Source organism: Scyliorhinus canicula, chromosome 20, assembly GCF_902713615.1.
Source record: "Scyliorhinus canicula chromosome 20, sScyCan1.1, whole genome shotgun sequence".
NCBI classification, from domain to species: domain Eukaryota; kingdom Metazoa; phylum Chordata; class Chondrichthyes; order Carcharhiniformes; family Scyliorhinidae; genus Scyliorhinus; species Scyliorhinus canicula.
The window spans coordinates 24,637,478-24,653,238 of NC_052165.1; the positions used below are offsets into that span (position 1 = coordinate 24,637,478).

Consider the following 15,761-nt stretch of genomic DNA (forward strand, 5'->3'; position numbering starts at 1 on the left):
GTGAAATGTTTTGATGCAAGCGATTGTTAAATTGATACAGCATTCAAAAATGAATAAAGGCCTAAATTCGCTACTGACAAATGAGGAGCAAATGGCTTCTTGCTGTATTGAGTGAATTTTCAAAATTACAAACCGGGGCACATTGAAAAACCTTGGGAAGGTGGAGCTCTGTGGTGTTTGACATGTTAAATGACCAATGGCAGGAGTCTGGGGAAAGGCCAATTGAAGCTGGAAGGGTATGTGATGACATCTTCTGGAATATGTCCAGCCAGAGTTGGCAATTCTAAAGATTGTTGAAAACAGCAGTAACGAACCACAGACCTTTGTTTCAATTACATCTCTGCCTCACTTCCTCTTTAAAAAAAAACAGAACCAGTTCTTTGTTTGTCACAAGATCCTAGAATCCTCAATTACGCTCTAGCTTTACTGTGCAGTGCCCAATGGTACGACCAATCTCCATTTAAAAGCCGCCTTTATTTTCAGTCGTGCACTGGATTATAACAATAGACATTTTCAGCCAGACTCTCATTTCAAATTAACGAGTGCGCCTCAAGATTTTGTTTTCATCTCAAGCTTCAAGCAGGAAAGTGCGGACAATCTTTCAATTAAAAGTTTGGTTGAATGTGCCACAGCCTGGCCAAACTTGCCTCCCACCACTTTCAGCACTGATTGGTATTTTACCAATGTCCGATACCTCCTCATGTGCGGTTGGCGGACTCCACCGTCAATCGGCTGTCGTCACCCAGAGGCTGATTCCTTCCCATCTCCCAGATAGTCAAAGGGCTAATTTATAGGAGATCCTGATGGTAGATTTTCTCCAGTAACTCCTATAAATCTTTCCCCCCCCCCCCCCCCCCCCCCCACACCCCAACCTACTGCTTGCAGGTTCCTCACATTGGCCTCCAATTCTCCTTCACTGCCCTCTTCCATGGAATCCCTGATTGGCTAATCGGTGTCCTGACAGAATGGCCATTCAAAGCACTGGATGGCAAACCAACCAGGGTAGCAAAAAAGTTGCCCCATTGAGAACCAGTCCATTGTGGGTGGGGAGTGAGAAGGAATTTGCCCTGACGCGGTTCTGTGCGTTGGCGAGCATCCCAGAACAGCTGCTTAAATGGGGGCGTTCCAGTTTGCGGAAGGGGGTGGGTTTGCCAACAGCAATACTTACACAAGGAAAGGAATGTGAGACGTGAAGAGATGCTGATGTGTGAAAAGGTGAAGTGTTGACGGCAATCTGTGATTGGGAAGGAAAATCTGCAAAACTGGGACATTTTGAGCCAAATTGTCGGAACGTCTTTTTAAAAAGTTAATTCATGGGATGCGGGTGTCGCAGGCTGGGCCAGCATTTAGTTCCCATCCCTAATTGTTCGGCCATTTTGGAGGACATTTAAGAGTCAGCCACATTGCTGTGGATCTGGAGTTACATGTCAGCCAGACCAGGTAAGGATGATAAATTTCCTTCCCGAAAGGGCATCAGTGAACAATATAGGTTTTCACAACAATCGAAAATGCTTTCATGGTCAACATTAGATATTTAATTCCAGATGGATGTTTCATGAAAAATTGCACCTGTCCCGGCAGAACTGGGATGTCTGGTCACCATGTGCTGCATTATAATTTGTATTTGTGCAATTAAGTGGAGGAAATTATAATGGAAATCCATTAGAATGCCCAACATTTTGAGTTGAATTTAATAAAAAACTTAGAGGAGATGTTCAGCGCCAGGGTCCCGGGTTCGATTCCCTGCTGGGTCACTGTCTGTGCGGAGTCTGCACGTTCTCCCCGTGTCTGCGTGGGTTTCCTCCGGGTGCTCCGGTGTCCTCCCACAGTCCAAAGACGTGCAGGTTGGGTGGATTGGCCATGCTAAATTGCCCTTAGTGACCAAAAAAGGTTAGGAGGGGTTATTGGGTTATGGGGATAGGGTGGAGGGTGAGGGCTTAAGTGGGTCGGTGCAGACCCGATGGGCCAAATGGCCTCCTTCTGCACTGTATGTATGTTCTATGTTGCTCTCTTCCAACACTAAACATTTAAATTTGAAGTTTGTTGAAACACCTTGTGGTACGGCCAATTGTATCTGGAAATTTTCTAACCAAATCCTATGACTGACATATTTGAGCCGTCTTCTGCTCAAAACCAGTGATCACCCATTTTATATTGCTGTTACAATCCAAGTTGTTGATATAACTGGACAAGAAGATCCCAGAATGGAACCCTGGCTCAAAAGACCGGGGGCTGGATTCTCTGCCGTCGGGATGCTCCATTTTGCCGGCAGCCTGGGAATTTCCCGATGGCATGGGGCTGCCCCACAACGGGACACCCCATTGACTAGCCGGCATAATGGAGCATGTGGCGGGGCGGAGAATCCAGCCCGTATCTTTTACTTGCTTTGATAAACATGGAGGAACAGAGTCTCAGGACTGCTAATTAGTTTTAACAACAAGGAAAAAAACATTGAACAAACATGAAAATTTTGGATTATAATAGAAAACTCCTTGATTCCCCCTTTAGATTAATGCAGATTACACAGTACACCTTGATCTAGAATGATCTCATTAACACACAGGCCATTTTAAGCACACAAGATGACAGTGGGCAAATACACTCTCCACTCTGAACCCCAAGTGTCTCCTCAGAATCCCCCCAGATGATTGTCATGTGAGAATTTCCAAACTCTACTCCCAAAAATCTTTTATCATAATCATAAAACCTTTGAAGGTTTGCATTACCGAAACCAGATCAGGTTTTCAAACTGCCAATTATATCAAAGGTTCTTTTAAGAGTGAACCCAATCTGGGATTTTACACCAACCCCTTTATGATTTCTTTGTCTTGACTACTGTGCAAACTGCTCACAAATGCTGTAACTCTCGATTCCCAGACTGTATTAAAATGGCATCAGGCATTTGATTTACCTTTTGAAGGCCGTTGTCCTACTTTAAACCTGGTTACTGCAATTGTCTCTTTAACTTGAAGCATTTTGTTTACCTACTCTTTCTTGAATTTTTCTGAATACACCTTGGTCACTATTCATTTAACTCCAAACTTCATGGGCACCTCTTAATTTCTCTGGATTCCTTAATGGGCTGTTCTTCAGATCTCTGCACTTGTTTTCTTAACCATTACTCCATGGAATGGTTTTTCTTCTAGCAAAGCTGAGCAAGATGTTCCCTTTCTAACCTTCTAACCCAACTGCTTCTATCATAGCTGTCTTCTCCCTCACTGCATATCTCCAACTGCAATCAAATTAGCTAAAGTAAAACTTAAACTCTTCTCTACCTCACAAGCCCCCTCAGCCTTTTATTTATTCTTCATGCTGTAGTCCATTCCAAGCACAATGGAAACACAATTGGAAGTTAAGCAAACCTCACACTGACGAGCACCTTTTGACAGCATGAATCAGGTACAGATGTTTCCCTTCCAGACACACACACATTTAAATTAAAACAATTAAAACTATACCTTATTTCTAATGTTTACCAATAGAAATATAAATCCCTTAATCCTTTGTTTTCCTAAAAATTGCATTAAGTGGGCCTTTGTCTTTAATGAATCATGACCTCCTTTACCCGTCTTTAATGAATCATGACCTCCTTTACCCACGATATGGAGATGCCGGCGTTGGACTGGGGTGAGCACAGTAAGAAGTCTTACAACACCAGGTTAAAGTCCAACAGGTTTGATTCAAACACGAGCTTTCGGAGCGCGGCTCCTTCCTCGGGTGAATCTGAGGAAGGAGCCGCGCTCCGAAAGCTAGTGTTTGAATCAAACCTGTTGGACTTTAACCTGGTGTTGTAAGACTTCTTACTGTCCTTTACCCACCACACTGCTGGCTTCTTGGTTTTAGGGCAATGATTTCTCGCCAGTTGTGAACAATGTCTCATCACACATTGTTAGTTTCTGCTGCACAATATTAATCTAAAAAAGGTTAACATTGCTTTTTAAACTGTTACATTATAACATATTGAAATCATTTTGACAACAAATAACTTTTTCCACGAACTTCAATGTCTGTAATGTTTGGATGATTGTGCTATGTACAGCGTTGATTCTATGGGCGGGATTCTGTGATCCTGAGACTAAGTGTTGATGCCATTGGAAACCCCGTCGCGTTTCTCGATGGCGTCAACACGGCCTCCGGATCAGCAATTCTGGCCCTTACAGGGGGCCAAAGCTGCTGATCCCGGCGTCAAATGGGCGCCGCGGGATCCACGCATGTGCAGTGGCATTGGAGCCAATGCGCACATGCGGCAGTGGCTTCCTTCAACGCGCTGGCCCCGACGCAACATGGTGCAGGACTACACGGGTCGGCGCGGAAGAAAGGAGGCCGCCAGCCAAAGAGGCCGGGCCGAGAATTGACCTGTCGGCCGCGTAGAGCGGCCCCCGACCGGCGCCGCGCCAATCACGCCAGCGCCAATGGTGCCGATTCTCCGCTCTGCAGAGAATCGCGTGCTGGCGTCGGGGCGGCGTGATTTGTGCCGGTTGCAGGGATTCTCCGGCCCGGCCCGGCCCTGAGAATCCCGCCCCATCTCCAAAATTCTTTTACATTCATTTCCAATACCAGCTAATACTTGGAAGCTGTTGTTGGAGAATTCATAAACCTGAGAATTGTCTGTCCTGTCTTGTAATAAAGATTATGAGGGCAGCAAATTGGTTAACTCGTGTCAAATTGATCATTCACGTCACCATAACTTCACTACTTTGCAATTATATCCCATTAGAAATAACATCCATGGTTGGTTTGCTTTTTTATAACCTTGCTACCAAGGTTTTGCTAACCTTGCTAACAAGGTTTTTATAACCTTGCTACCCTGTGGAGAATCCTTTACTTATTTGTTGCATAGTGGTTAGCTCTGCTGCCTCACAGCACCAGGGACCCAGGTTCAATTCAGGCCTTGGGTCACTGCCTGTGTGGAGTTTGCACTTTCTCCCTGTTTCTGCGTGGGTTTCGTCCGGGTGTTCCGGTTTCCTCCCACATCTCCAAAGATGTGCAAGTTAGGTGGGTTGGCCATGCTAATTTGCCCCTTCGGGTCCAGGTATGCACAGGTTAGGTGGGGTTATAGGGATAGGATGGGGCAGTGGGTCGAGGTAGGCTGCCCTTTCAGAGAGACATGGTGGACTAGCTGGACCGAATGGCCTCCTTCTGCATTGTAGGAATTCTATGTTCAATATTTGTTTTAAGACCGTTTTAGATACATTGTAGATGATATCAGAAGAACTAAACATTGCAAACTGCAAAAACTTCTCAAGTCTTTTAACAATATACCTGTCCTGATTTGCCTCAAATCAATGTAATATTTGAATAATTTAATTTCATAATGGGAAAAGACGTGCGAAAAGGAAGGGAACTGAAGGGTGGCTGCAAATGGTTGAGTGCCTCTCGCTTCTGTAAAACATTGTCACAATGATGGATTTATAGTATTATCTGCCAGTTATTTTATATCGCTCAAGAGATTGAGTACATTTTTGAGTACCATGAAATAACAAGATGTTCATTATATTGTTTCTGTTGGTGGTGAACCAAGGTGGTGAAAAGTATTTATAAACTGTTCAATCTTTTGGTTTTCAGCTGTGTGGTTCGATTATACTTGGAGTTTCAATATGGCTGCGTGTAAGCGAAAATGGCGGAAAGGTAACAATGACTGATGCTTGACACAAGTGTTTTTCTATGATAGTTGGAATCTCACCAGTGCTACTCTTTAACTCTTTAAAACAGTGCCACATGATTCTTTACGTCTGAATGGGATGACAAATGGGGTCTCGGATGAACTTTTTCCCCCTCAAATGTTATATAATTGATGTCATAATAACACCAGTATATCATGGTGCAGACACGCACACTGATGGACATACAGTAGGACCAATCAACATGCATAACCCGCAGCCAATCACCAATTAGAGCACACTCAGTATAAAGACAGAGGGCATCAGTTTTCCGGGATGCAGCCTTTCAGAAGTACAGAGCTTACAGCACAGATCCTCACCATGTGCTGAGTGATTAGACTGGTTAGGACAGGCACAGGTCTTTAGTTAATCTAACATCATGTTAACCCACAGTAAGAGTATGTTCAACAGTTTATAGTTTAACAAAATAGTGTTGTAGTATTTTAAGTGTTGGTAGCCTGTATGGGTTCCACGAATCCAGAGCACCCAACACATCAATTTATATTGATGATTATCCCTCAATTAACAGCACTAAAACAGACCAGCTGATTGCTGTTATTGTAATATTGATATCCATAGGGGTGGCACAGTGGTTAGCACTGTTGCTGCACAGCGCCAGGGTTCGATTCCTGTCTTGGGTCACTGTCTGTGCGGAGTCTGCACGTTCTTCCCGTGTCTGCATGGGTTTCCTTCGGTTTCCTCCCACAAGTCCCGAAATACCTGCTTGTTAGGTGAATTGGACATTCTGAATTCTCCCTCGGTGTGCCCGAACAGGCGCTGGGAGTGTGGCGACTAGGGGAGTTTCATAGTAACTTCATTGCAGTGTTAATGTAAGCCTGCTTGTGACATTAAAAAAGATTATAATTTTTATTAGTAAATTGGTCACTGCATTTCCTGTATTGCAATACTGACTTGGAAAAAAAAAAGTTCTTTATTGGTTAGAACATGCTTTGAAACCCCTAAGTCTCGTACAATGCAAGTTCCCTTTCTGCCTCTTGGTACTGTTCTCGATGGCGTCAACACGTCAACAGAAGCAAAGGTGATTTAATAGATGTGTCCAAGTTTGACCGGTTGAGGTCAGACATCCAAAGAAAAAAGGTTCCCATTAACTGATGATACAAGGGCTTGGAGACAATCGATTTATATTTTGTACAAGAGATGGGTGTGCGGAGTGTGGAGGGCGGGTGTTTGTGGTGGGGAGGGTAGGGAAATGTGAGGAAGAGCATGTAATGCAGTGAGTGGTAATGACCTAGGAGGGGCTTGGAAGTGGAGATGATTCATGACTTCAAAAGGAAATTGAATGGCAACTTGAGGGAAATAAACGTGCAGGTCCATGAGGACAGAATGGGACTGACTGAATTTCTCTACAATGAGCCAACATGAATCCAATAGGCCAAACTGGCCGCCTCCTGTGCAATTATGAATCCATCTTTCTTTGGTGTGGAATGTGAGCATAACATTCGGACTAGGTGACTGAGAACTGTCATTGTTATGTTTGAAACTTAATTCACACTATTATTGTGCTTTTCATTGCGCCATTTTGTTTCCCCTAAAATTTGTAAGAAAATAATTTATTTCTGCCCGATTGCAATTTCTATCCCTTCCTGGCTCTCATCTGTGGGTTATATAAATTTTGCTTCAGGAAATTTGTGAAACCGCAAAGACTTAATTGCTTCTGGTTTGATTTGTGTTATGATTGAGGGTACATGTTGGTTAAGAGCTAACTAAATTTTGTCATGTTTGAGTCAAGTTGTATTAAACGGTTGAGAATAAAATTTAAAGAGATTTGAAAATAGTTCCCAAATCATAGATTATCATAGAATTTACACTGCAGAAGGAAGCCATTCGGCCCATCGAGTCTGCACCGGCTCTTTGAAACAGCACCCTACCCAAGGTCAACACCTCTACCCTAACCCAGTAACCCCACCCAACACTAAGGGCAATTTTGGACACACAGGGCAATTTATCATGGCCAATCCACCTAACCTTCACATCTTTCGACTGAGAGAGGAAACCCACGCCCACACGGGGAGGATGTGCAGACTCCGCACAGACAGCGACCCAAGCCAGAATCGAACCTGGGACCAGGTTTCCACAGAAGATAATTGACATTAATATTAGCTGGGCTTTGTAATAAATTTCTAATTGCTTTGGTTGATGTAGGACACACCAATGTTGTAAAACGTTCCAACAATTTTGAATTCATAAAAGTTGACAGGCAAATTATGCATTTTTAGTAAAAAGTAACTTGCCATTATTTGACAGTTTAATGTGTAATGTCTTCACTACAGGTTTCTGGAGTAAATATTAAGGATTTTCTCCCTGCTATAAATCTTCTGATCGCTGTTGGGTCTATCGTCATGGTGCTTGGATTTCTTGGGTGCTGTGGAGCTATGAAAGAGAGCAAGTGCATGTTAATCTTGGTATGTATTTGACTTCTATAAATACAACTAGGAACCATTGGAAGACAGAGCGAGGCAATTTGATGTTGGTGTAAAGTGGGCAATACCTGATCATCCACGGAAATGGGAGGGATGACTGATGACTGGCTGTGTGATGGATGACTGATCAAATATACTTGCGTTAATGTACTGTTTTTAGCTTGTCACCCAAAGTGAAATCCACTCCATCATCTGTTCTCATTACTAATAGAAAATATCCAATAGCTAAACCCACTGCAAAACCATATTTTTAAACTTTGAAAATGTAGATTCAGTGGATAGAGTTTTTTTTTAATAAATGTTTTTATTCTCCATTTTCACATTTTCCTTCACAATTTACACCCCAGCCACAAACAGTAAACGGTAACAAATACAAAATCAATCCCCATAACAATAGCTACGATCCCATCCTCCCACCACCCCAAACAACGGCCCACCTGTCAATATATGCATCCAATAAAACAAACCATCCCACGGTGGAAACAAAAAAACAAAGGAGAAAAAGAAAAAGGTGTTTGGGACCATGGTCAGGGCCGGTGCTAGGAATTGCGGGCCCAATTAGAAAAGTGATGGCGGGGCCCCTACTCTACAAAAGTAAAAATTTATGTATGTTTATATTTCGTGTAGTATGCTCGTCTTTAACCAAAAAAAAACATTAAATGCTTGATATACTAAAATTTTGAAACTTACTTACCCGGGCGGAAGGATTTGGCGGCGCAGGGCTGAAGGATTTGTCGACGGTAATGCGGTGCGTTCCCCAAAAGTAAAAACTACCCTATAGTTCCTCTTCGAATACAGAAAAGGCTTCAAATGGTAACTCTGTCGCCGCTGGCGCGGGGCCCCCTTAAGGTGCGGGGCCCAATTTGATGAAATTGGTCAAATAGGCTTAAAACCGGACCTGACCATGGTCACCATAGAGTCCACTCCTGCACCCCCCCCCCCCCACACTCAATGCCGTCCAACCTCTGAAAGAGTGCGTACGTGATACCCAAGAGTTGTAAACCACCTCCCCCTCCCCCCAACTCCTCCAGTCCACTGCCTCTTGTAAAACTCCATCCCCCAACCTCTGTTCCTTCCCTCCAACTTTCCATCCCGGCTAGACCACTGTTCTGCCAGGCTCCGATGGCCGCAGCCCTTCCCCCACCTCACTCCCATTCACTGGCCGGCTTAAACCGGCCAGCGTGGAGGCCCCCGCCCAGGTCCCTTTTCCCCCTTGCTCGGCCCTAGGAAAGCCCAGAAATCCCCTTTAGCACACAAACCCCGCATATCCACCTACACCCCAAAGAGCCCTCACTTTGAGTTAAAGTCCCATCATTTCCCTTGTCCAAATATATACAACATCGGCTCATTTAGTCCTTACACCCGCACGCAGTGAAAGAAACAAAAAAAAGATGAAAATACAGTCATGAGGTTACATCGGCACATGGCCATTTCTCAGTTCTGCCACAGTCCTTCTGCCTTCGCAAACTCCTCCGCTGCTTCCGCCATTCCAAAATAAAAGTCTTTGAGCTTGTAAGTCACCCTCAGCTTCGCTGGATATACAATGCCGCACTGCACCATGCTAATGTACAGTGCCCTCTTCACCCGGTTGAAAGCAGCCCGCCTCCTCGCCAGCTCCACCGTAAAGTCCTGGTATACACGTATACCAACTCCAGCCCACTGCACTACCTGCTTCTGCTCGGCACAGCACAGGACCTTCTCCTTCACACTGTACCTACGGAAGCACAGAGTCACTACCCTTGGCTGCTCACTCGCCTTTGGTACAGGCCTCCACGACCGATGAGCCTGATCCAGTTCATATCGGGGGCTCCCCCAATAGTTTCGCCAGCATCGCAGCAAAATACTCAGTCGGCCTCGGCCCTTCAACTCCTTCGGGCAGCCCCACAATCCTCAAATTCTGTTGCTTGGATCTGTTTTCCAGGTCTTCCATTTTTCCTCGCAGATCCTTGTTAATCTCCACCACCTTCCGCGTCTCCTTCCCCATCAAGGTAAATTGATCATCGTGCCGCAATAATGTCTCCTCCACCTCCTTCAGTGCCTGCCCTTGCTCCCGCACCTCCGCCGCTGCGCTCGCCACCGCCGTCATCACCGGGGAAATCGCCTCCTCCACCAACACACTCAAAACCTCCCTCATCTCCTTCCTCATTGTCTCCATGTATTTTGTAAACTGCCTTTCGAATTCCGCAGCCATTACCTTAGCAATGCAGCCTCCCCTGGTGTTCCAGCCTCCATTTTCCTTGGGTGACCCTGCGGTGACCTTTCTACTCCCCGACGAACTTTCAGCTGTTTTCACAGCCGTTTTTTTATTGGTCCTCGACATATCCCTTTCCTGTGCTTTCTCCTGGCCATCACCGTCTTGCTGCACCTAGGACCGGGCGTCAGTCCCCGACAATGCCGTTACCGAACGGGAGCCCTCCAACGCGCAGCTGCCACCCGCCCGCCGTCACCGGAAGTCCCAGTGGATAAAGTTTTAACTGTAGAAAAGAAATGCGGACAGCCAGGTCTTTACCAGCACTGTGCCAGTGAGTAGAGCTATGTATACACAGACAAGGCTCTTTCTAATGGAATACAGAGTAGAGCCAGCTGTATATCTCCATCCATGCTGTCAGCTTGCATTGCTCTAAGACACACTTCCGGTAGCATTCGTGAGCGGAGCGGTCGCAGCAAAAAGGCTCCCGCAGGTCCACAAAGTCGGGACTTTTTCAGCGGGTCCCCGTTTAAAAAAAAAAATGAAAGTCCCGTGAAATTGGGAGCAGGGCCCTCGGAAGCGGTGCGATCCGGCGGCACCCCCCTCCCCCCACCCCACGCACAGCAGCAGAGCTCAGGACAGGACAAGCGGCTGCCCGGACCGAAGCGGCGGCCGAACCTTCAGAGAGGAAGGAATGGAGGAGCGAGCGACGACCCCCCCCCCCCCCCTCCCAGCAGGGGAGCACAGGGTGCAACAAGCGGCGGCTCAGACCAAGCAGCGGGGTCAGAAGCGGGGACCGACCAACCGACCCCCCCCCACCCCGGCGGCGAACACCACGAGGCAGGAACAAAGGGACTCCCGACCAGAAGCCTCTCTCTCTCTCTCTCTCTCTCGACCCTGGGTGAGTGAGGGAAAAGAAAGGAAAAAAGAACTTCTGCAAAAACAAAACTTTTAAAGAGACGCGGGGGGGGGGGGGGGGGGGAATTCTTTTTGCACTTTTTTTTTCTCCCCCAAAACAAGTTCTCCTGAAAAGAATTTTATAAAAGAGGAAAAATAAAGTGGTAAAGGAGAGAAGGGAGGGGAGAAGAAAAAGGGAAGAAACAAACAAAAAGGGGAAAGAAAGGGGGGAAAAGGAAAAAAAAATAAAGAAGGGAAGGGGGGTGAAAAAGATGCCAGAAGGGAGCCAAAGCAGAGGGAGAAGGGGCACCACAGGCAGACAGGGCAATGGGCGAGCCAGTTAGACGAGCTAATCAGCGCACGAAGCGGCGGAAAGGAAGTATTGCCGCATCAAAAAGAGCTGGGCAGACAGGTGCACTCTCCCCCGGGGCCAGGGGGGAGCTGGAACTAGAAGGCAGCCTTTGCCGAGGCGCTGAGGGAACATCAGCAGGTAAACAAGGCAGAGGCTAGGGCAGACATACAGGCCGCAGTGCAGGCAGCAATGGCCAAGGCCCTGACGGAGGTGCAGCACACCCTGGGCAGAGCAGAGGAGAAACTGGAGGCCCAAGGGGAGAAACTGGAAGCCCAAGAGGCGACCATTAAGGAGCTGGGGAAAGCAGCGACCGACATGAGCGACCGGATCACGGTCCTGGAGAAGGAGGTGGTGAGACTGGGCACAACACAGGGGAGCGTGAAGGGCAGAGTGGACGATCAGGAAAACCGCTCGAGAAGGCAAAATGTCAGGATAGTGGGCCTGCCAGAGGGGATCGAGGGTAGGAACCCCACGGCATACATGGCCGAGATGTTGGGCAACTTAGTGGGGAGGGAAACCTTTCCCCAACCCACCAGAAATGGACAGAGCGCACCGGTCTCTGCGCCCAAAGCCCAAAGCAGGGGACCACCCGAGAGCAGTTATAGCTAAACTGCATCGGTACCAAGACAGGGAAACAATCCTGCGCTGGACCAGGCAAAACTGAACCTGCAAATGGGAAGGACACGCCGATTAGAATTTACCAGCGGCCATCCTGGATGGCCCCCTAACAAAGGGAAACCCCGGAGGGCAGGGGCGCGTCCACCAGGTAAGTATGGTTAATCCCACAGGAGCGAGGGGGCAGAACACCCCCCCCCCCCCCCCCCCCACCAGGACAGTCACCTGGAACGTAAGGGGACTCAATGGCCCAGTGAAGAGATCTAGAGTCCTCACCCACCTAAGAAATATGAGGGCCGACATAGTCTTCCTCCAAGAGACACACCTGAGAGAGCAGGACCGACTGCGGGTACGAAAGGGCTGGGTGGGACAAACCTACCATTCCTGCTATGGGACAAGAGCCAGGGGGGTGGCGATCCTGATCGGCAAGAGGACGATGTTTAGGGCGACAAAGATGGTTACGGACCCAGGGGGACGGTACGTCATGGTCAGCGGGGCCCTGGATGGGGCACCGGTAGTACTAGTTAATGTGCACGCACCCAATTGGGACGACACGAGCTTCATCAGGAAGACCATGGCAGAAATCCCTGACATAGCGACGCATCGACTAATCATGGGGGGGGACTTCAACTGTGTACAGGATCCAACGACAGACAGATCAAACCCCAAAATAAGGAAAACCTCAAGCATGGCAAGGGAACTCGGTTACTTTATGGAACAGATGGGAGCGGTGGACCCCTGGAGGTTCACCCACCCAGAGGAGAAGGAATTCTCCTTCTTCTCCCCAGTACACAATGTAAACACCAGAATTGACTTCTTTGAGGTGGAGAAAACGGTGCTTCCGGGGATAGACAAAGTGGAATACTCCGCAATTGTGATATCAGACCACACTCCACATTACATGGATGTGAGACTGGAGTCGGGCAGGGCCCAACGCCCAACATGGAGGTTGGACATTGCCTTACTAGCTGACAAGGCCTTCAATGAAAGGATATCGCGGGCCATAGCAGAGAACAAACAGAACGGGGAGGTCTCACCCTTCACCTTCTGGGAAGCGCTAACGGCCGTACTAAGAGGGGAAATTATCGCTTTCAAAGTGCGACGAGATAGGGAGGAAGGGTGGCTAGGCAGCAGCTGGTCGACTCCATACTGGAGGTAGACCGTAAATACTCCGAGGCCCCGACCGTAGAGCTCCTGGCGGAGAGGAAAGAGCTACAAAGGAACTTTGACCTGCTCTCCACCAGGAAAGCAGTGCACCAACTCCGCTAGGCACGCGGGACCCTGTACGAACACGGAGACAAAGCCAGCCGCCTGTTGGCACACCAGCTGAGAAAGCAGGCAGCCACCAGAGAAATTGCGCAAATCAGAGATACCAGAGGCACGTTGGAAACAGAACCAGAAAAGATCAACAAAACTTTCAAGGCCTTCTACCAAGGGCTGTACACCTCAGAGCCCCCAAGGGGGGAGGCCGGGATGAAACAGTTCCTTGATGGACTGGACATACCAGTCGTGGGAGAGGGCAGAAAATGGGGCCTGGAAGCACCACTAGCACTGGGAGGGATCATGGACAGCATTAGCTCCATGCAGGCGGGGAAGGCGCCGGGACCGGACGGGTTCCCAGCAGACGTCTACAAAAATTTGCGACAGCACTGGCCCTGCACCTGTGGGAGATGTTCACAGACTCACTAGCTAGGGGCACACTGCCACCGACGTTAGCACAGGCCTCAATCTCGCTGATATCTAAGAAAGTCAAAGACTCAACGGAATGTGGATCAGACAGACCCATCTCACTGCTAAACGCGGCTGCCAAAATACTTGCCAAAAGGCTAGAAGATTGTCTACCTGAGGTGGTCACAGAGGACCAGACGGGCTTTTGTCAAAGGTAGACCGCTTACATCCAACATCAGGCGCCTGCTGAAGGTGATAATGACCCCCTCCGGGGAGAGAACACCAGAGGTGATCGTCTCCCTCGATGCAGAAAAGGCCTTCGACAGAGTCGAATGGAAATACCTCATAGAGGTACTGGAGTGGTTTGGGCTTGGAACAGGGTTCACCTCCTGGGTAAAGCTCCTATACAACGCTCCCATGGCGAGCGTACGTACCAATAATACCAACTCCCGATACTTCCAGCTGCACAGGGGCACCAGACAAGGATGCCCACTCTCCCCGATGCTGTTCGCTCTAGTGATCGAACCGCTAGCAATCGCGCTCAGAGCAGCAAAAATCAGGAGGGGGATCCGAAGGGGAGGCAGAGAGCACAGAGTCTCACTCTATGCAGATGACCTGCTCCTCTATATTTCGGATCCACAGGGCAGCATGGACGGAATCATCGCGCTCCTGAAAGAGTTTGGCGCCTTCTTGGGCTACAAACCCAACATGAGCAAAGGCGAGATCTTCCCGATACACCCGTAAATGGGGGGAACAGCATTAACGGGATTGCCGTTTAAACAAGCCCGACACCAATTCTGTTACCTGGGGATCCAAATAGCCCATGACTGGAAAGCGATCCACAAATGGAACCTCACCAGTCTGACGAAGGAAGTAAAAAAGGACCTGCAACGATGGAACAAACTCCCACTTACCCTCGCGGGGAGAGTCCAGACGATCAAAATGAACGTACTGCCCAGGTACCTCTTCCTACTTTGATCCATTCCGATCTACATCCCCAAGGTCTTTTCTAAAGCGCTGGACAAACTAATCATGACGTTCGTATGGGGGGGAAAATGCTAGGATCCCAAAGAAGGTCCTACAAAAAGCAAAATCCGGGGGGGGGGGGGGGCTAGCCCTCCCAAACCTACAATTCTACCACAGGGCGGCGACAGCCAAGCGAATAAGGGGATGGAGCAAGGAGCCAGAAGCGGAGTGGGTGTGTGCAGAAGAGTCCTCCTGCACGGGGAACTCCCTCTGGGCCCTCGTTACGGCAGCACTCCCATCCTCACCCAAAAAACACTCCAGTAGCCCGGTGTTGATAGCCACCCTCCAGTCGTGGAACCAACTACGGCAGCAATTTGGCCTGACCAAAATGTCGGACAAAGCTCCCATCTGCAACAACCATAGGTTCACACCAGCACTGACTGACGCCACCTTCAAAAGGTGGAGGCAGGACGGAGGGACACTGACAGTCAGGGACCTATACACTGGACGAACTGACAGAGAAATTCCAGCTAGCCGGGGGGAACGAGCTAAGGTATCTACAGCTCAAAAGCTTCCTACGAAAGGAGACTAGGACATACCCACACCTGCCACGACAGACACTACTGTATGCAAGCATACTAGATAAAGGACATGTATGACCGACTAGTAGAGAGGGCCGCCACCGTACTGGACGCAACAAGAAAGAAATGGGAGGAAGACCTGGGGATTGAGACAGAGTGGGGACTCTGGAGCGAAGCACTGCACAGGGTCGAGCCCACTTAACAAGAACCCGTATGAGTAGGTTCTTCCCGGAGGGGGAGGATAGATGTGAACAGTGCCAAGGAGGCCCGGCCAACCACGCCCACATGTTCTGATCTTGCCCCAGACTTGCAGGGTACTGGACAGCCTTCTTCGAGGCTATGTCCAAAGCGGTGGATGAGGGTGGAGCCATGCCCGAAAGTGACGGTCTTTGG

At 48.3% G+C, this 15,761-nt stretch overlaps 1 protein-coding gene across 2 annotated transcripts in view; it reads left to right on the forward strand.

Moving 5' to 3' along the window:
- The window catches only part of LOC119955039 (tetraspanin-8-like), a 48,192-nt gene that overhangs the window by 21,198 nt on the left and 11,233 nt on the right, over window positions 1-15,761 (forward strand). For both annotated transcript variants that reach the window (XM_038780852.1, XM_038780853.1), the window contains exons 2-3: window positions 5,566-5,628; window positions 7,952-8,083. In XM_038780852.1, coding sequence (XP_038636780.1) covers window positions 5,566-5,628; window positions 7,952-8,083 — 195 coding nt within the window. The remainder of the gene's footprint in view (window positions 1-5,565; window positions 5,629-7,951; window positions 8,084-15,761) is intronic.